The sequence below is a fragment of the Caretta caretta genome, chromosome 9, assembly GCF_965140235.1.
Source record: "Caretta caretta isolate rCarCar2 chromosome 9, rCarCar1.hap1, whole genome shotgun sequence".
Classification (NCBI taxonomy): Eukaryota; Metazoa; Chordata; order Testudines; family Cheloniidae; genus Caretta; species Caretta caretta.
Window position 1 is genome coordinate 60,981,320 of NC_134214.1, and position 17,440 is coordinate 60,998,759.

Sequence of the window (17,440 nt, forward strand, 5' to 3'; positions counted from 1 at the left end):
CAGCGGGGCTCTGGGCGCAGAGCAGGCAGGCGCCCGCCGCGTGTGGTGCGGGTAGGCGTGAGCGTGGTTCCCAGGGCTCTCCGTGGGCAGCGGGGCTCTGGGCGCAGAGCAGACAGGCGCCCGCCGCGTGTGGTGCGGGTAGGCGTGAGCGTGGTTCCCAGGGCTCTCCGTGGGCAGCGGGGCTCTGGGCGCAGAGCAGGCAGGCGCCCGCCGCGTGTGGTGCGGGTAGGCGTGAGCGTGGTTCCCAGGGCTCTCCGTGGGCAGCGGGGCTCTGGGCGCAGAGCAGACAGGCGCCCGCCGCGTGTGGTGCGGGTAGGCGTGAGCGTGGTTCCCAGGGCTCTCCGTGGGCAGCGGGGCTCTGGGCGCAGAGCAGACAGGCGCCCGCCGCGTGTGGTGCGGGTAGGCGTGAGCGTGGTTCCCAGGGCTCTCCGTGGGCAGCGGGGCTCTGGGCGCAGAGCAGACAGGCGCCCGCCGCGTGTGGTGCGAGTAGGCGTGAGCGTGGTTCCCAGGGCTCTCCGTGGGCAGCGGGGCTCTGGGCGCAGAGCAGACAGGCGCCCGCCGCGTGTGGTGCGGGTAGGCGTGAGCGTGGTTCCCAGGGCTCTCCGTGGGCAGCGGGGCTCTGGGCGCAGAGCAGGCAGGCGCCCGCCGCGTGTGGTGCGGGTAGGCGTGAGCGTGGTTCCCAGGGCTCTCCGTGGGCAGCGGGGCTCTGGGCGCAGAGCAGACAGGCGCCCGCCGCGTGTGGTGCGGGTAGGCGTGAGCGTGGTTCCCAGGGCTCTCCGTGGGCAGCGGGGCTCTGGGCGCAGAGCAGACAGGCGCCCGCCGCGTGTGGTGCGGGTAGGCGTGAGCGTGGTTCCCAGGGCTCTCCGTGGGCAGCGGGGCTCTGGGCGCAGAGCAGACAGGCGCCCGCCGCGTGTGGTGCGAGTAGGCGTGAGCGTGGTTCCCAGGGCTCTCCGTGGGCAGCGGGGCTCTGGGCGCAGAGCAGACAGGCGCCCGCCGCGTGTGGTGCGGGTAGGCGTGAGCGTGGTTCCCAGGGCTCTCCGTGGGCAGCGGGGCTCTGGGCGCAGAGCAGACAGGCGCCCGCCGCGTGTGGTGCGGGTAGGCGTGAGCGTGGTTCCCAGGGCTCTCCGTGGGCAGCGGGGCTCTGGGCGCAGAGCAGGCAGGCGCCCGCTGCGTGTGGTGCGGGTAGGCGTGAGCGTGGTTCCCAGGGCTCTCCGTGGGCAGCGGATGAGTGCGCAGCTTGGTGGCCCGTCCTGCGGCTAGAGCTCCACTAGCTACTTGCTCAGCGCTGACCTGTTCTTGTGTCTGTCCTTCCAGGCAGCAGCAACGGCCCCACGTTCACGCCCCACGCGCCCACTGGGGAGTCAGTGTCCTGCAGCTTTGTCCCCGAGGCTGCAAGTGGGAAGAGCGCGCCCCGGCATCCCTGCACCCCGCAGCCGCCGGCAGTGCCACTGAGAAAGACGTTCAGTGACCTTGGGGGAGGCCTGCAGGCGCGCTGCTACCAGCCTCCTGCCAGGATGGAGGGCACAGCTGTGGCCTGCACCAGCCCTGCCTGCAATGGGCCAAAGGACGCCACCTTCTCCCCTCCCTGGAACACAGCTTCCTTCAACTGCCTGAGCCCGGCCGAGGAGGACGCAGCGTATCCCTCGCCCGGCGGCTCCCCGGGGTCTCCAGGCCTGGGCTCGCCCGAGCGCTGCGATGGCGCGGCCTCCTTCTTCATTGCGAAAGACGAGCAGCCAGGAAGCAATGGGCCCTGTGTGTTCCCCTGCACTGCTCCAGAGTCCCCACTGAACGCTGCCAGCAGCGAGACACCTGAGGGGAGAGAGGCCAAGGTGACCTTCCTGGACAGTGGCGCAGAGGGGGCTGCGCCCTCCCGGCTGGAGCTGGGGGGCAGGGCCTGCCCGTTCCGCGAGAGGTCGCTGTCTGTGCCCACAGACTCGGGCTCGCTCTGTTCTGTGGACATCACCTACCCTGAGAACAGGAGAGGCAGCGGGACCTACGCCCTGAGCTACCCCAGTGCCAGCTCCGAGGGCAGCACCAGCACGGACAACATCTCCCTGGGGGTGGAGCAGGATGCCCAGCGGAGGCGCCGCTCCAAGAGCATCTCTCTCAAGAAGGCGAAGAAGAAGCCGTCTCCCCCCATGCGCAGCGTCTCACTGATTAAAGACGGGCAGGGGCTCAGCACAGAGCCTGGCACAGCGCTGCCGAAGGAGCTGCGGCCCAAGAGCCTTTGTCTCCCCTTGGATCCTCAGGGCTGTGCTGTGGTGCCCATGGACACCCAGGGTAACACAGCAGTGCCTCCTGCCAGGGACCTGGACGGCGGACGTTTTTCCCAGGACTGGTGCCTTGCGGACTGGAAAGCCAGCGATCCCTACCGGTCCCTGTCCGGTTCCAGTACTGCCACAGGTACCACTGTGATCGAATGCACAAAGGCCCAGGGCAGCTCTGAGTCCCTCCCATCCCCCTCCATTTCCAGGGCCACCACGCCCTCCCAGCTCTCCGCGGAAGTGGAGCTAAAGAGCTCCTCCCCAGGGCGGCCCGTGAGGCTGATGTCCCCCTCCAGTGGCTACTCCAGCCAGTCGGAGACCCCAACGCCCACCATCCCCACCTCGGCAATTCTCGGGCATTCCCCCCACCAGACTGTCAAGGTGAGGCCACTGGTGCCCGAAAGGAAGTCCTCCCTGCCCCCCCCATCACCGATGGAAAAAAGCCCCAAATCCCGGCTCTCCTTCGACCTGCCCATCACACCTCTGACACACCTGGACCTTTCTGGGCTGAAGATCTCACTCAAGGGGAAGACCAAGGTGAGCAGGCATCATTCGGACTCCACCTTCGGGACCAAGCTCGGCCCGAAGACGAGCCCAATCCAGCCCATCATGCCCGTGGTCACCCAGTCGGACCTGAGGTCCGTGCGCCTGCGCTCCGTCAGCAGGTCCGAGCCCGAGGATGACCTGGACAGCCCAGACCGCGCCGAGGAGCATGAGGGTGATGCCATACCACTTCCAGGAAGGAAAGCAAAACCGCCCGTGGCAGAGAAGCCACCGCTGGCCAAATGGCCCCCAAACATCATGGCCAAGCCCCCACCTCTGCAGGAGGAGTCTACCCTGGCATCTCCCACCTCCCCGCCCACGCTGCAGGGCACCTCTGCCCAGGAAAGGGGGCTGCAGGACATCTACATGGTCATTCGGAAACCCAAGCCTAAGAGGAGCCCAGAGGCCAGGAGCCCTGGAGAGCTCCCTTCTCCGCTGGCGCCCTCCCAGGGCTGCCCAGGGATCTTTTTCTCAGGACTGCGGCGACTGTCCCAGAGCAGCCTGGAGGAGGAGCTCAGGGCCCAGCCAGACAGGAGTGGCGCCCCCCGTGGACCCGAGGGGGAGAAGAGGAAAGCCAAAGTCCCGCCCCCCGTCCCCAAGAAGCCTAGCGTGCTGTACCTGCCGCTCACCCCTCCTCCACCCCACCTGGGAGCCTGCCTGGGGGATCCCAGGCTAACGCCCAGCCCCATCATCACCTTGCATGAGGACACCAGCTGCTGTGACCCAGACGCGGACTACCTGCCATCACCCGAGGCCATGGGGAAGAACTCGAGCCCCCCAGCTGCTGCCATGCCTGGGCAGAGTCCTGCAGGTCAGTGTCACAGCTTCTCTACCCCCCCGGCACCCTGGGCATGCCTTGGGAATCACTGCCATGTGCAGCTCGCCGGGGCGTCTGAGTGGCTCACTGCACACCTGGGTGCACAGCCTTGGCCACACAGCTCCTTGCGGCGTGGCCAGACCCCTCCCCCCCCCAAGAAACCATGCCGACAGCGTCGGTGTTAGACCTCAGAGCTCTACCCACACCGCTGCCCAGGGATCGTCCCACCCAGCCCTGAAAAGCAGTTAACTCTGGGGCAGAGCGTGGCAGCTGCTGATCAGCCCAGAGATGTAAAAGACCTGGTAGAGAGTGGAATGTGTCTGCAAGGGAAGTGGACTGCCCCGAAGGGCAGGGTGGGGTAAGCACCGGCTGGCAGGTAGGAGCTGACTAGTCTAGCCCTGGTCCTGGCACTGGCTTGCTGGGCTCCTGTCAGCAGGTCTCTCCTGGCCTGCCCACCCCAGGGGCACTGGCAGGCTCCATTGGCTGAGGAGGGGAAGGGGGTATTATTAGTTAACGCATCCATTGCAATGGTGCCAACAGGCCCTGCTGTGCTAGACGCTGTACGGACACAGCATCGCAGACAGTTCTCACGGACCAATAGCCAGCGCAGACTTGGGGAATGGGCAGAACACCCCAGCAAAGCGACCAATGGCAAGGCAGCAAGTGGGGGGGCACTTAAGAGGGGTGCAGCTACTTGGGAGGGAGGGGGAAGGTAAGGGGGCGGATGTGGAGTGAGGCTGCGGGAGAGAAGGGGGGTTGGACAAACAGCCGGTGAGCACAGGGCAGAGAACGTCCAGCCGTGCTGCAGCGAGTTCTGCGCACGTGAGGAGCCCTGGCTTTGGCTGCAGCTGCTGCAACTGGCTCTTCTCTGCTGCATTTCCCCACAGCCCATAGGAGGTGGGGTGCATTCCCCAGAGCCGGTATAAAAGTGGGAAGTGCTCAACAGAGCTGGCAGGCGGCTACCCATGCCAGGACGTGGCCAGGGCACCCTGGGACGCCCAGCCGGAGACCCCATGGCCAGCAGCCAGAGCTGCCTGTGCGAGGACTGCAGGATCGTTGTCTGAGTCTCATTGTAGCCCAGGTGTCTCCCGGGTGGTGCGTGCGTGCAGGAAGGGGAGCTGTGCGCTTGTGCCGTCTGGTCAGTCGCAGCGCCCGGGAAGGCGGGCAGGACAGGTGCTGCTGGTACTAACTCTGGGATTCTGCTCCTGTTGAGCCACAGGAATGTGCAGAGCCAGGTTACCTAGGGGTGCCCCAGTCCAGGCACACACATGGATACAGATATCCTCAGCTTGTTCCAACGGGCTGATCCCACACATCTCCTGGGAAAGGCCCCCGCCATGCTGGGAACATTTCCCTCCATCCTGCTCTCAGCAAGCCCAGCTCATGGCTGTTCTTCCCTCTGTCTAGGGGATTCCGTGGAGCTCAGCGCTGATGAGAGGAGTTTTGTAAGTGACAAAACAGCCGAGTCGATCGTGGAAGAGGATGATGATGTATTTGTGACAACCCGTACGACAGAGGATCTATTTACCGTCATCCACAGGTACCAGCCCATGTTGTGAACGGAAAACTCACACCCCCATCGCGTTTACCCACTGTTGGCCTCTGGGAGTCTCCGGCCCAGCAGGCAGTTATTGGGGGCTGGTCTCCGCAGAGCTGAGGACTGAGCAGGCCATGGGGCTAAACTCATCTGGGTGAGGCCAGTCCCAGCTCTGAGGATAAACAAGGCCCCACTGTCTCCAGGGCTACCGGCTTGGCTCCCACCCCACGCACTGAGTGCCCTGAGCAGACCAGGGCAAGAGAGATGACCATGGCATGGCACCCCGGTTCCAGTTGTGTGTCTCAGGGCACTCGGGGCCTTCTGCTGCAAGCCCCGACCACTCTGGTGGTGCTGGGCCCATTGCTCACCGAGAGGCCGGCTCTAAAATCTGGACAGATTTCTCTCCAGGACGCCGGCCGGTGCTGCGGCTCCACAGAGAGCCCTGGGCAGCCAGCTGCCTTTATTTCAGAGCTTGTGTTCCTGGCCTGCTGTCAGCACAGGGCTGGACGCAGAACCCGAGTCTCACCCTGTGCCCCCAGCAGCCCTTTGTGCCTGGGACTGGCCCAGCCGCAGAGCTGACCCTGGGAAGTGCACCAGACAGGGCCTCCCGTCTGTGCTGGCTGGGGCAGCAGCCCTTTAGCCAGGCCCCTTTCAATTCTGCCAGGGAGCCAGGGCTTGTCACAGGAGCTGGACAGCTCTGTGCTGGCGGGAGTGGGGGGCACCACTGGACTGGGGAGTCTGTAGCTCCTCACTGGTCATCGCCACCTGCTGGCTGCTCTGTGGCTTCTCGGAAGGGAAGTGGGTGGATTCAATGCAGTTCCCACTATCCACAGCGCATCCCCCCATCACCAAGTGGCACCAGTTGTCCCCCTTGCTGGCCAAACACTGGATGTGCCAAGTGCCCTGGAGGCTGAACTCCCCTCCCCTCCTGGTCTGGGCACTGGGACGAGCGGGAGGGTGGCACCATGGCAGAATATAGCACTTCCTGCTTCTGCCTCTGCTCTCCTCACTCCAAGGGGAAGAGGGTCAGGGTCTAGAGCTGCCAGGCCAGGACCTCTCACTGGCCTGAGAATCCTTTGCAGGCAGTGTTGGCCCAGATTCTTACCTAAAGCAGCTCCACTGACTTCAGGGGCTGGCACCAGGGGTGAATTTGGCCTATTCTCGATGATGTTGTGCAATGGAGCTCAGTGAAGTAACTGGGTTCTGCATCTCTCTGCACTGATTGGCCGTGCTGAATTGGCTGTTTTACGTAAGTTTCCAGTGGATGGAACATTTCCGGGTCGCAGTGAGGGCACGGCCACGTATCTGGGGGTCAGGCGTTCACCACAGTTATGGGTGGGATGCAGCCGCCTGCCTGGGGGTTGTGGGGAATGCCCTTTTGTGAGCGCCTCTGCCTCAGGATCTGGAACACACCGCCACAGCCACGCCAACCACAGGCTTCTTTTGTCTTTAGGTCAAAGAGGAAGCTGCTGGGCTGGAAGGAGCCAGGAGATGCCTTCAGCAGCAGGCAGAATTCTCACTCCCCAGTGAAGAACCCAGCCGGGCACCCGGCCTGCGAGTCCCCCCCAGCAACAGGAGGCCCTGGCAGAGCCTCCAGTCGGAATGAAGACTTCAAGGCCCTGCTACAGAAGAAAGGCAGCAAGGCCAGTCCCGGTACTCGCACCTCCGCGGCAGAGCTTCTTAAGAGCACAAATCCACTGGCTCGGCGGGTCATGATGGAGTTTGCCCCTGAGTTAGACAACCCAAGCGGTGCCAGAACCCAGCCCTGACCACCCCGACTTCATCCTGGCCAGGGAGGGGTGGAGACAGCATTGCTGGGAGTTTTATGCTGGCTCTTCAAAGCCCAGCTCCAGCCGCAGGGGCTGCACTCTACCAGGCTGGTGCTGTGAGGACATCCTGTCCTGCTGGGATTTGTGTAATTTTTTCCTTTCTTTATTGGCAATTTGCAAATCTTTTTTGTGTCTCCCTGGGGACTCCAGCAGATGGAAGGTAAATGTCTTAACTACAGAGCCCGCACCCCTGTGCAGTCGGCTCGTGGCCTCGTTTCCAGCGGAGATACAGTGGAAGGAGACGCCTGTGGAATGGAGAAGGCAGACATCGGTCATCATGAGCAGGGCCATCCTCAGATGACAGTGGGCTTCCTATTCCTTCCTGCATCAGCCCAGCAGCTTCCCAGGGTCTGATGACAAGTGGGGACTTGTCCTCCTGCTCTTTGGGGCTCTGCAAGTGGTCTCCAGTTCAGCCCCAGTTGTAACCCAGTGCCCACGACGAAGCTAGCTTGAAACTGTTCATTCGCTTCAGCGTGTGGTACTTTAAATAGCTTTGATCCTGCGAAATGTTGATGATGTTTTTTCTCTTTCATTTGACCTTGTAATTTTCCTTCCCCGGACAAAGACCCCAGTGCTGAGTTGAGCTGAACAGATGGCAGCAGAGACAGAAGGGCCAGTTAGAATGTAGGTTGTTTTGGAAGAACTGAGATGCTCCAGACGCACTGTTCAACCAAAGTGACCCTCAGTCACTCCCTGGCCAGGTTCTAACGCTCTTCTGAGAGCTTCCACCGGTGCTGTCCACACGATGCCAGCTGCCAGCCCCTGGCGATGCTGCAGGGAGAGAAATGGACCTGTTGTCAGCCAAAAGGAAGGAACATCCAGCACTGACGCTCAGAGAGGGAGCAAGCCAAGGCCAGGCCCAGCCCTGCCGTGAGTGCTGTATGCTCAGCCCAGGGGGAATCTGTCTGGGCACAAGGGGCCACATGCTCTTAGCAGGACCAAGACCTGAAATGGCAAGTGCCTGGGGCAAACTGATCCATGGTGTAGCCTGGCTGTCCTTGGGATTCTGCTCAGGATGACTTTGGCCCAGCCAACCTACGAAAGGAGGTGCCTTTCTGCAAAGGAAACGGGAAGGCTGAAGCAACTTGCTGAAAATCGAAAGGACCAACTTAGCTAGAGGCACTTGGCAAGTCATTGGCAAAGCGGCTTGTGTCTCCTCCGCTGGCTCTGTGTCTGACATAGGATTGAAGGGCATTGTAGGAGGCCATGGACTCAGCCTCACCAGGAATCTTCACAGCCTGTTTCCTCCTGCCCCTGCTGGAGACAGTCTAGAGAGTCTAGGGTCCTACTGAGCACGGAAGGGACCCACGGCATGGCCTTCCCTGCCCAGACACCAAGCATCCCTGGGACCAGCCCCAGGGGTTCTGCCCAAACCATATTGTAGCTGGCCTTGAAGAACAACACCACTCCTCTCCTGTGAGTCAGATACGAGCCGTGTCTCAGGAGGTGCTAGGCATGGGTTATTTTCCTTCATAAGACAAACTCTCTTACCTATCAATCTGATCTGATTGATCAGCTATCTCCCACTGGTCTGCTCTCCTTCCCTCTAGGATATCTGAGGAGTCTGTCACCTTGCTCACTAAACGCACTTTACCTATGCTCTGGTGTGTCCTTCGGACGCAGGCAGGCTGCTGTTCGGTGGAGTTACACCTGGGCTGAGCCAGGCGCCGCATCCCTGCGACACATGAGCATTGTGTGTGCACACAGCTGGGCCATCCTGCGCCATGCACACTTGTCACACACACACAGTGGGTGTCTGCTAATGTTACAAGGATGCACAAATCCCGGGCGAGTCATGTACAGGCTGCCTGACAGCCGCCCAACCCCCCTTGAATGCGGTGACAATCACTGAAGAGCCGAGGCCCCGGCCTGCTTCCATTCCCACACAGGCAGGCAGTGCCCTACACCCATTGGCACTTGCACTGCAAACCCCCAGGCTGGCTGGCCTGCTCCCTGCTGGACAGCTTTGGGTTGTCTGAGAGGTGCCTTAGCCATAGCTGGATTTCAGACCCCTCCAAGGTGAGGGGTGTTGGGTTGGGGGTTTGCTCTGGCCCCATTCCTGGCTTTCAGACAACAAATTCCCCTCTCCCTGAGCTTCCTCCTGCTGTGCAGACCTGGGTCGGATACAAATGCTTCCAAATCGCAACTGGCTTTCACAAGATTGATTGCTGTGAATGCTTCTGTCAGGGTCCCCCCCCCACAGGCATTGCGCTGTGAGCTCCCTCCCCGCGGTACTCTAGCGGAAGGGAATCAGCAGTGGGTTTGGGGGAATGGCTCGCTTTAAAGCAAAGCTACTGAAATGAGCACCAAGCGCAGTCTTTGCATTGCTGAGTCAGGGCCTGATTCTGCGAGCGCCCTGCGCTCCTGATGACTCAGCCCCTTGCAGAGTCCCACAGGCCTGTATTGATGTTTTATCAAACAAGATGCTTTCCCCAGTCTGCATTCCCTTCACTCCCTGTCAGTCCCAAGAGCTGCTGCCGCAGGAACACGCTGATCAAAGACACCCAGCCTGTTCACTTAATATTTTTAACATAATAGTAAAAGTGGGGGGAAACAACCTGCCAGTGCCACGATCAAAGGTGCAGCTGTCTGCTTCCCATCAGCCCCCCGCCAGGCTCTGGCATGCTCCTTGTCTGAAGCACACAGCAGGAGGTGGGGGTGACGGCAGCATGGAAGGAGCCAGCAGCACATTCATCTGAGGGCAGCCCCCAGTCTTCAGCATGCCCCTGGAACTAGCTGGTGGGTCTGATTCCCTACGCAGCAGCTGGGGGGATCCAGGCCCTGGGGAGACGCCCGGAAGGAGTGGGCAGCAATGGATGATCATGTCCCTGTTCTGGTTATATAGCACTCACTATGCATGATGCTTTGCAGAGAGGCAGAGACAGTGGACACGTGTGTGAGGCTACGGGAATGCAGAGAGAACTCCCTGCTGACAGGCCAGGATGATGCCACACCACCGAGAAAGAGCTTCTGGTAGCCAGGGGTCATCGCAAGCAGTGAATTATTCTGGCTTCATCTAGTGGCAAAAGGAAGGAAAAGCAGACATCATTGGCAATCCATGAGTAGTTAGGAAAGGCCCAGAGACTGAGCCCTCTAGAGACCAGAGCTGGGTCTGCCCCTGAACTACACATCACAGCTAATCCAAGTAATAACTAAAAACAAGCCAGGTGAAAGTAGTGGGAGCCAGGACTCTGCTGAGGTCCACGCGCTCTGCTGTGACTGCGCGCAGGACCGGACTTGTGAGGAATGAGAAATCAGTGGGGCAACGCAATCAGAGCTGACCTGCTGTGGTAGGGTTATTTATTCTGGTGCAGCACAACTCTGCATGGTAATTTTGAGGATGCTGTTTGTGTAAGCAGAGCTGTCACACGGGGGGCGGTTGTTGGTAGACATTTGGCAATGGCCAGGCACTCGGGAAATGCTTCACGGATACAATGTCCCAGGGATTGTAGCACCAAGGTTTATTCACCCTGCAAATGGTGTGATTCCTGAGTTGCCTGCCTAAATAGTTTCAGTCATCCAATCAGAGAGCAAAAACACTGCCATGTGACTTCGGTGGTGTGTCTCACAAACAAGGTCAAGCCACATCAGGTAGCCTGGGAGTGGTCTCCGGTTTGGGCATTGTCACAAGCAACAAACCAGCCCCGAGAATAGGGCTCAGGGCTCACAAACCAGAGAGCCAGTTCCAGGGATCCCCACGCTCGGCCAGCTCAGCCCAGCAGCAGCATTTCAGGGGCGCTTGTGCAAACCCATTGTTGGTTCCATTCCCACAAGGATTGCCATGCGCTCACCTTGTGCTGTCCCTGCACCGCGGCCCTGGAGGGGACGGAATCACAGCAGTAACCTTCATGTCTATGTTGTGTGCAATGTCCGTGCCTGGCACCTTCCCACTAGCAGCCCCAGCAACATGGGGGAGACCATCTGATTGTCCTAACAGGCGCATTACAGTTGTGCTAATGGGACGGGAAGTACTTCGGGCTTTGACCATATCCGGGCTTTTCTTTGGAATCTCTCCTTCCATTGTTAAGAATTAAACCCCCCAAACCTAGCCACGTTAGCCAATTGTACTGTAAACCCTCAAATCTACTGCCAGGAGCTCCCCACAGCCAGGCCGCAGGCACGTCAGAAGGTGTTAGTGACCAAGTTAGTGTCTACGCGCAGCCGCAGTGTCAAGTAGGGGCCAGGCACCAAAGCCTGGCCTAGGGTTCAGATGGCAGTGTACTCAAAATAGCTGGCCCCTCCTGCCAGGCCCGATGCCATGGCTACACTGCTATTTTTAGCGTGCCTGCTCAATTCCAGCTAGCGCAGGTCTGGCTGCCTGAGCTAGAAATTCCCTCTCCAGCTCCAGTGTAGATGTACCCACAGAGACACCATCCACGATCCACACACAGAACAGTGTGGGCCAACAGCGGGTGGGGCAAGGCGGGCAGATATTCACACTACAAACAGCCCCATTCAGAGTCCAGCATTCACCAAAGGGAAAAACTAGAGAGTGGCCCAAAAGCAAAGTCCTGATCCCCCAGGCCCAGAGCCCTGGGGCTTGCCCTGGCCTCTCAGGCCCTGCTCTAGACAAAATATAGACAGTGTTTGAAAGCGAGTCTCACAACCACAGCATGAACAACTGGCTTGACCAGGGGGCTCCCAACCCCTGCCAGCCAGTCTGGTAGCAGCAGGTCTTGCCTTGCTCATTTACCCATCCCAGTTTGCAGGGTCTCCACTGAAATCCAGGGGTTCTCTATCTAAACGTTTTCTTGCTTGACTTCATGGCCAGACCTCATTTGGCTCAGAGCTTGCATCACACACGGTCCCTGGAAGACAGGACATTTTGGTCGGAAGGCCCCCGGGTGTGAGGCACCAATAAGAACTTTGCATGTCCCATACACGCCTACCAGATCCCTAATGATCAAACCGTGGCTTGAGGGATACAAGGCAATTAGTAGTTGCTGGCTGATGACTAATGGGTGGACAAGAACTTGACATTTAATGGAGGATTTTTGAGAAAAAAAAAAACCCTGGACTTTTCTTCCTTCTGTATTTGTCTAAATACCAATGTGCTGGTGTGTGTGACCCTTTGCACATGGCGAACGGAACTCATCGCAGCAAGTGAGCACACCCCCAGCAGCTCCCCCCCCCCACCCCCCATCCAGGACTGGCTGAGACAAAACAGGCATGGGATATCCTGGAGTGATGCCCTGCCATGAGTGGCCTTCCCTTTGGAATCTGGTACAAGGAGGACCCTGCAGCAGACCATGGTGAACGACAGTGACTCAAGGTCCTGATCCTGTCACGCTGATTCCAGCAGGAGCACTGGCGCTTAGCACCGGAGCTGGCTGAATAATGCAAAGAGCTGCGATATTTTCACAGGTGAAAGCGCTGGGGTTTGTGGGGCCGTTATTGCCCGCTGGTGAAGATTTGGATGCCAGTGGGGTATGCGGGAAGACACTCACCAGTCCTGGTGGCACCATGCATTTTGGCACAGGTGGGGGTTTGTCTGGATAGTAACACAGGTGAAGGTCACGTTAGGTGGTGGGTGTTGTTCTTCTGTTTTAAAAGTTTCAGGTATCCAGTCAGAGTTGAAATGATACCGTGTGACTTCAATGATCAGTCACACCCCATGAATGACAGCAAGTGGCTAGTCACAGTAAAAGAGCTCACAACCCAGCTGGAAATCTTTGGTCCGAACTAATCAGCAAATCTTTGTGAAGGCCAGAAACCCAGGAACTGCTTCTGAACCAGAAAAAGGGCTAAATTCACAATGAATCATTCGACCTGCTTCCCTCAGCACCCCCAGGATCTGTTCAGAATTGTGCCCTTTCCATGAGTTCTCAGGCTATTCACCTATCAGACAGGCCAGGGGATAGCAGATGTTTCCATCTGCACAGCATGCATCACGGGGAGGGCCCTGTGAAGTGGACGCTCCACGGACACTCTGCAGCGAGCGTGGGCGTTAGCTTTATGGCAGCCCTCAGACCCTGAACACCTGTGGGTTGTAACATGAAGCTAAAAGCCCACTCTGCTGGGAGATTTAATGCCGAAGAGTTTCCTGGCTTACCGGTCACCGTTTGCTACCTCTCCTTGCTGTACTTGACCATGCAAGGTGCTGCTGCTGTCACCGGCACAGCAGCTGCCCTGGACTGAGCTCTCATGATGTGGTGTGTCTCAGGAAAAGCAACCAAGCTGGTGTCACAGGCTCCTGTGTTGAATGAACTGTCCCTCCCTGACACGGGGTGTGGTATGTGATTGACACAATGGGCCTGTTTCTGTTCTCTCTTTAATGGATTGCACCCAGCTGACTGTGCTGGTCTGGGCGGGATCACCCAGGTGTCCATGTGAGGAGAATCAGGCCCTTGTGGCTGTGTCAGGAAAACAGGCTCCAAACCCAGTGCAGGGGAGCTGGGGTTGTGCCCATTCAGCAGGGAGGAAGTGGGGGAGTCAGGCTGTGAAAATGGCAGGGCCATGTGTCCTTAGTGCCAGGTGGGTTCCTGCAGCGTGGGAAGATGCCACGTGACCCAGGGGAGGGGCTATGATCAGGCTCAGGTTTCACTGCCACTCTCAGGTGAATAGGCTGCTGAATCCAGCACTGGCAAGAGCTCTGAGCTCCAATCCCCAGCAACAGCCCCACGGCAGCTGACAAGTTCCAGGCCCCTGCGAACTGAGGGGTCCACACAGCATGGTGATGGTGTCCACTCTAGCAGTGCTCCTGGCATGGCCTACACCTGCAGATGGTTCTGAGCCCCAGGGGTGCAGGCGAGGATTGGTGCCTGACCCATCATTCTGGGGAAGGGAATAACCCACGTGAGTGGCTGTATCAGAACCTGAACTGGATTCTGGCTGTTCAGGGGATGGGGAGGAGTAGGGGGGATGCCCGTTCCAGATGAGACCAGACAAAACCTGGGTGTCTTGCATTTGGTGTTGGACAGTTTCCTCCCAACTCTGATTTGACTGAAGCAGCACCAGAGAGTCATCTTTGCGGAACCAGTCTGTAGAGCAAAATTATACTCTTAGACCCAGTCCTAGAACCTCCACTGCTTTCCTAGGAACATAGCACACCCAGAGCGGAGAGCCGGCTCTTCTCCCTCACCAGGGAAGTCCTGCTGGAGAAGCACCAGGCTCTTTTGTGTTTACTCCTTGCTCTGCCTTTATCCCAGCAGAAGCATTACTGGCCCATTTTTACCAAGATGACTTTGTACTTTGCTCTACAGGAGGCTCAGCTCTTCACGCTGCCAGTTCTGGTCTCTTTAATTACAGGTTACTCCTTCCGTTGTCATGGATTTGCAGAATTTCAGCCTGTAGTTAACATCCAGGCTGAGAAACTCAGGAAAAATAGATCATAAAAATTTCTAAGCTTCACTGTTGTTTCTTCTGCCTCTGCCACCAATAGTCTTCAGCCTGCTGTCTCCACAGGAAAGACTTCAGATGCCGCTGAGGCTGAAGATTCTCCCGGCTGCACGGTAGTATCTGTCTCCCATCACAGACCCCCTCTCTCTGGAATTCACATCCCACATGTTCCTGGAGATGGATTCAGTGGCCCAGAAGGACCTTCCCATCTCTGTCCCCTATGTATCTGAGACATGGAATGTGACTCACAAAGTTGCTTACGTCACATGAAGTGAGGCGAGCCAATCACTGTGCTCTGTTGAATAAGCGCACCTTCTTCTGGGTTATAAAGTGCCATGTGTGATCACAGCCATGTTGAGAAGACAAGCGAAGAGTCACTACATACACATCAGTCAGCTGGATCTGTCACCATGCTGTGGGCTCCTGCTGTTCACAGGGTTGCTGACTCCACTGCCAAGGAGCTGGTTTATTTACCTGGTCTCATTTGTGTTGACTGGGTCCAAGCAGCATGGGTCGAGGCTTGAAATGTGGCCCAGCCATTGGTCTATGCCTAATATCTCTACCTTGTAAGGAAGGCAAAAGACACAGCACTGGATCTTCCAGTTGGATTTGCCAGATGGCTCCTCCAGGGCAGAGTTTAGAACCTCTGCTCTTCATCTCAATCTCATGCACTGAACTGTGGCATTTTGCAGGATTTTGGCAGCAGATCAGCATCCTGCTGAGGCCCATGTCTGCCCCCAATTAAGGCCCCGATTTTATTTTGGTTTTGCCCAAACAGGATCTCCAAAGTGGTGTCTGGCGTAGGAAGAACAGGTGAGATGGGAACCCCAGATTTCTCTTGGAACTGCTACCCACCTGGGAATGTGCCATAACCCTTCTGCTGCCAGCGTCCCCTCCCTTGGCCAGCGGAACAAATGAAGAACAATTCCTTTGCCCTATTAACATGCTGTTGACCAATTAGAATGTAGTCTGAGGTCATCTGATACTCCTGCTCGGTTCCAGTAGCTGGATTTGTGGCTGCGAAAACCAGCATGACCTGGGTTCCAGTCCTTGAACAACTCAAACAGGTTGTGCAAAGTTGTTATACAATGAGCGTAATAAGATGCCTCAGCATTTCCATAGACATTTATTCCTCAATTGGCTTTAGGCCAGGCAAAAACGTAAGCCTTAGTAGAAGCAACATGTCCTTAGGGAAGTGTTGCATATTGCAGGGTAAAATCTGAATGCTCAGTATACAAATAACATGTTTAGTTGCATAAAGTTAAAGAGAAGCTACTGCTGGAATTTATGGCCAAGAAAAAATGCCAATAACCCTGTACAGTATTGTACACGATTGCTCAGGGAAAAGATGCTACACCCAGCAGTTAGCAATGGCTTTGTATGATGTGACTGAGGTGTGATTTTTAGCACTTGGATTGTAAATGTCCTGCTAGGAAGGGACTTTGCAAAGCGCTTCTAATGAAAATAGCTGCTTCAGGAAAAGAATCTTCCCTTGATTTTCTTCACCATCAAAAACTCACTTTTTTAAAACAAAACAAAACAAAAAAGTTTGAATCTCCGCATCCCGGCCTTAAAAACCCGTGGGTGAAATCCTGGCTCTAGTGAAGTCACTGGGAGGTCTGCCCTAGACTTCAGTGGGGCCAGGGCGTCCCCCCCACCCCCCCACAATGCTTTAACAGAGAACGCGGCTCTTGTTTTGCCAAGTTCAACGTCTGCACCTAGTTCTGGTTAAACTTGGATTTATGCTGGAAATGGCCTACCTTGATTATCATACACATTGTAAGGAGAGTGGTCAGTTTGGATGAACTATTACCAGCAGGAGAGTGAGTTTGTGTGTGTATGGGGGTGGGGGGTGAGAAAACCTGGATTTGTGCTGGAAATGGCCCACCTTGATTATCATACACATTGTAAAGAGAGGTTTCAGAGGAACAGCTGTGTTAGTCTGTATTCGCAAAAAGAAAAGGAGTACTTGTGGCACCTTAGAGACTAACCAATTTATTTGAGCATAAGCTTTCGTGAGCTACAAGTACTCCTTTTCTTATTGTAAAGAGAGTGGTCACTTTGGATGGGCTATTACCAGCAGGAGAGTGAGTTTGGGGGGGGGGTACGGGGGGGGCGGAGGGTGAGAAAACCTGGATTTGTGCTGGAAATGGCCCAACTTGATTATCATACACATTGTAAGGAGAGTGATCACTTTAGATAAGCTATTACCAGCAGGAGAGTGGGGTGGGAGGAGGTATTGTTTCATGGTCTCTGTGTATATAATGTCTTCTGCAGTTTCCACGGTATGCATCCGATGAAGTGAGCTGTAGCTCACGAAAGCTTATGATCAAATAAATTGGTTAGTCTCTAAGGTGCCACAAGTCCTCCTTTTTAGGAAAGTGTCACTTTGCAGATCTGGAGCGCTGCAGGGAATTAATTGGATTGCTAGGGATGGGTTTCCTCATATGTCCCCCAATTGAACTTAGACAAAGTTATCGGACTGGTTCTGTGCAGCAAAGATGGAAGTAAGCCCTATAGATATATAGGGCTTGTTTGTCCTAAGTGGGCCAGCCATGGGCAAGATGAAAGAATGTGAACTATTTTTGTGTGTTATGCAAACAGTTCCCCCTCCCCCGGCGTAAGTGGCCTCTTTTGCAATGTCAGCCCAATCCCTGCCCGTGGACAGCCCTCGGAGATGGCGAAAGTCACATTTTTATATTTCTGAATGTTGTACTTTTTAACTATTGCAAGCTTGGTAAACTCCAATAACTGTCACATCCACCGGTTGTACGTGTGCTTTTCTTCCCCAGAGCCACTCAGAGCCTTTGCCTGCAAAGGTCCTAGAGTTGAGCTCTGTGAGGGCAGGGTGGAGGGTGGTCAGACATTTTAAACCCAGTGAAAATATTAAAATCCTATTGACTACACAGCTCCTATCCCAGCCTTGTCAGGTGCACCTGTGTGAAGTTTAAACTGTGCCAGGGCTCTGGGTGGAATAGCAGTTATAGTGTCCAGCCATAGACCTCATAGAGGTTTCCAAAGCTGGTATCATTAGCTCCATTTTACAGATGGAGAAACTGAGATCCAGCGAGGTGAAGCAGCTTGGCCAAGACCACTTAGTGTATGTCTGCAC

General features: G+C 56.8%; 1 protein-coding gene across 4 annotated transcripts in view; it reads left to right on the forward strand.

Annotated features, from left to right (window-relative positions):
- Nucleotides 1–17,091, forward strand: part of NHSL2 (NHS like 2) — a 165,030-nt gene extending 147,939 nt beyond the window's left edge. For all 4 annotated transcript variants that reach the window (XM_048865104.2, XM_075132353.1, XM_048865105.2 and 1 more), the window contains exons 6-8: nucleotides 1,315–3,618; nucleotides 5,032–5,164; nucleotides 6,615–17,091. In XM_048865104.2, the coding sequence (XP_048721061.2) occupies nucleotides 1,315–3,618; nucleotides 5,032–5,164; nucleotides 6,615–6,930 (2,753 nt within the window). In that variant the 3' untranslated portion in view covers nucleotides 6,931–17,091. The remainder of the gene's footprint in view (nucleotides 1–1,314; nucleotides 3,619–5,031; nucleotides 5,165–6,614) is intronic.
- The last annotated feature ends 349 nt before the right edge of the window (nucleotides 17,092–17,440 follow it).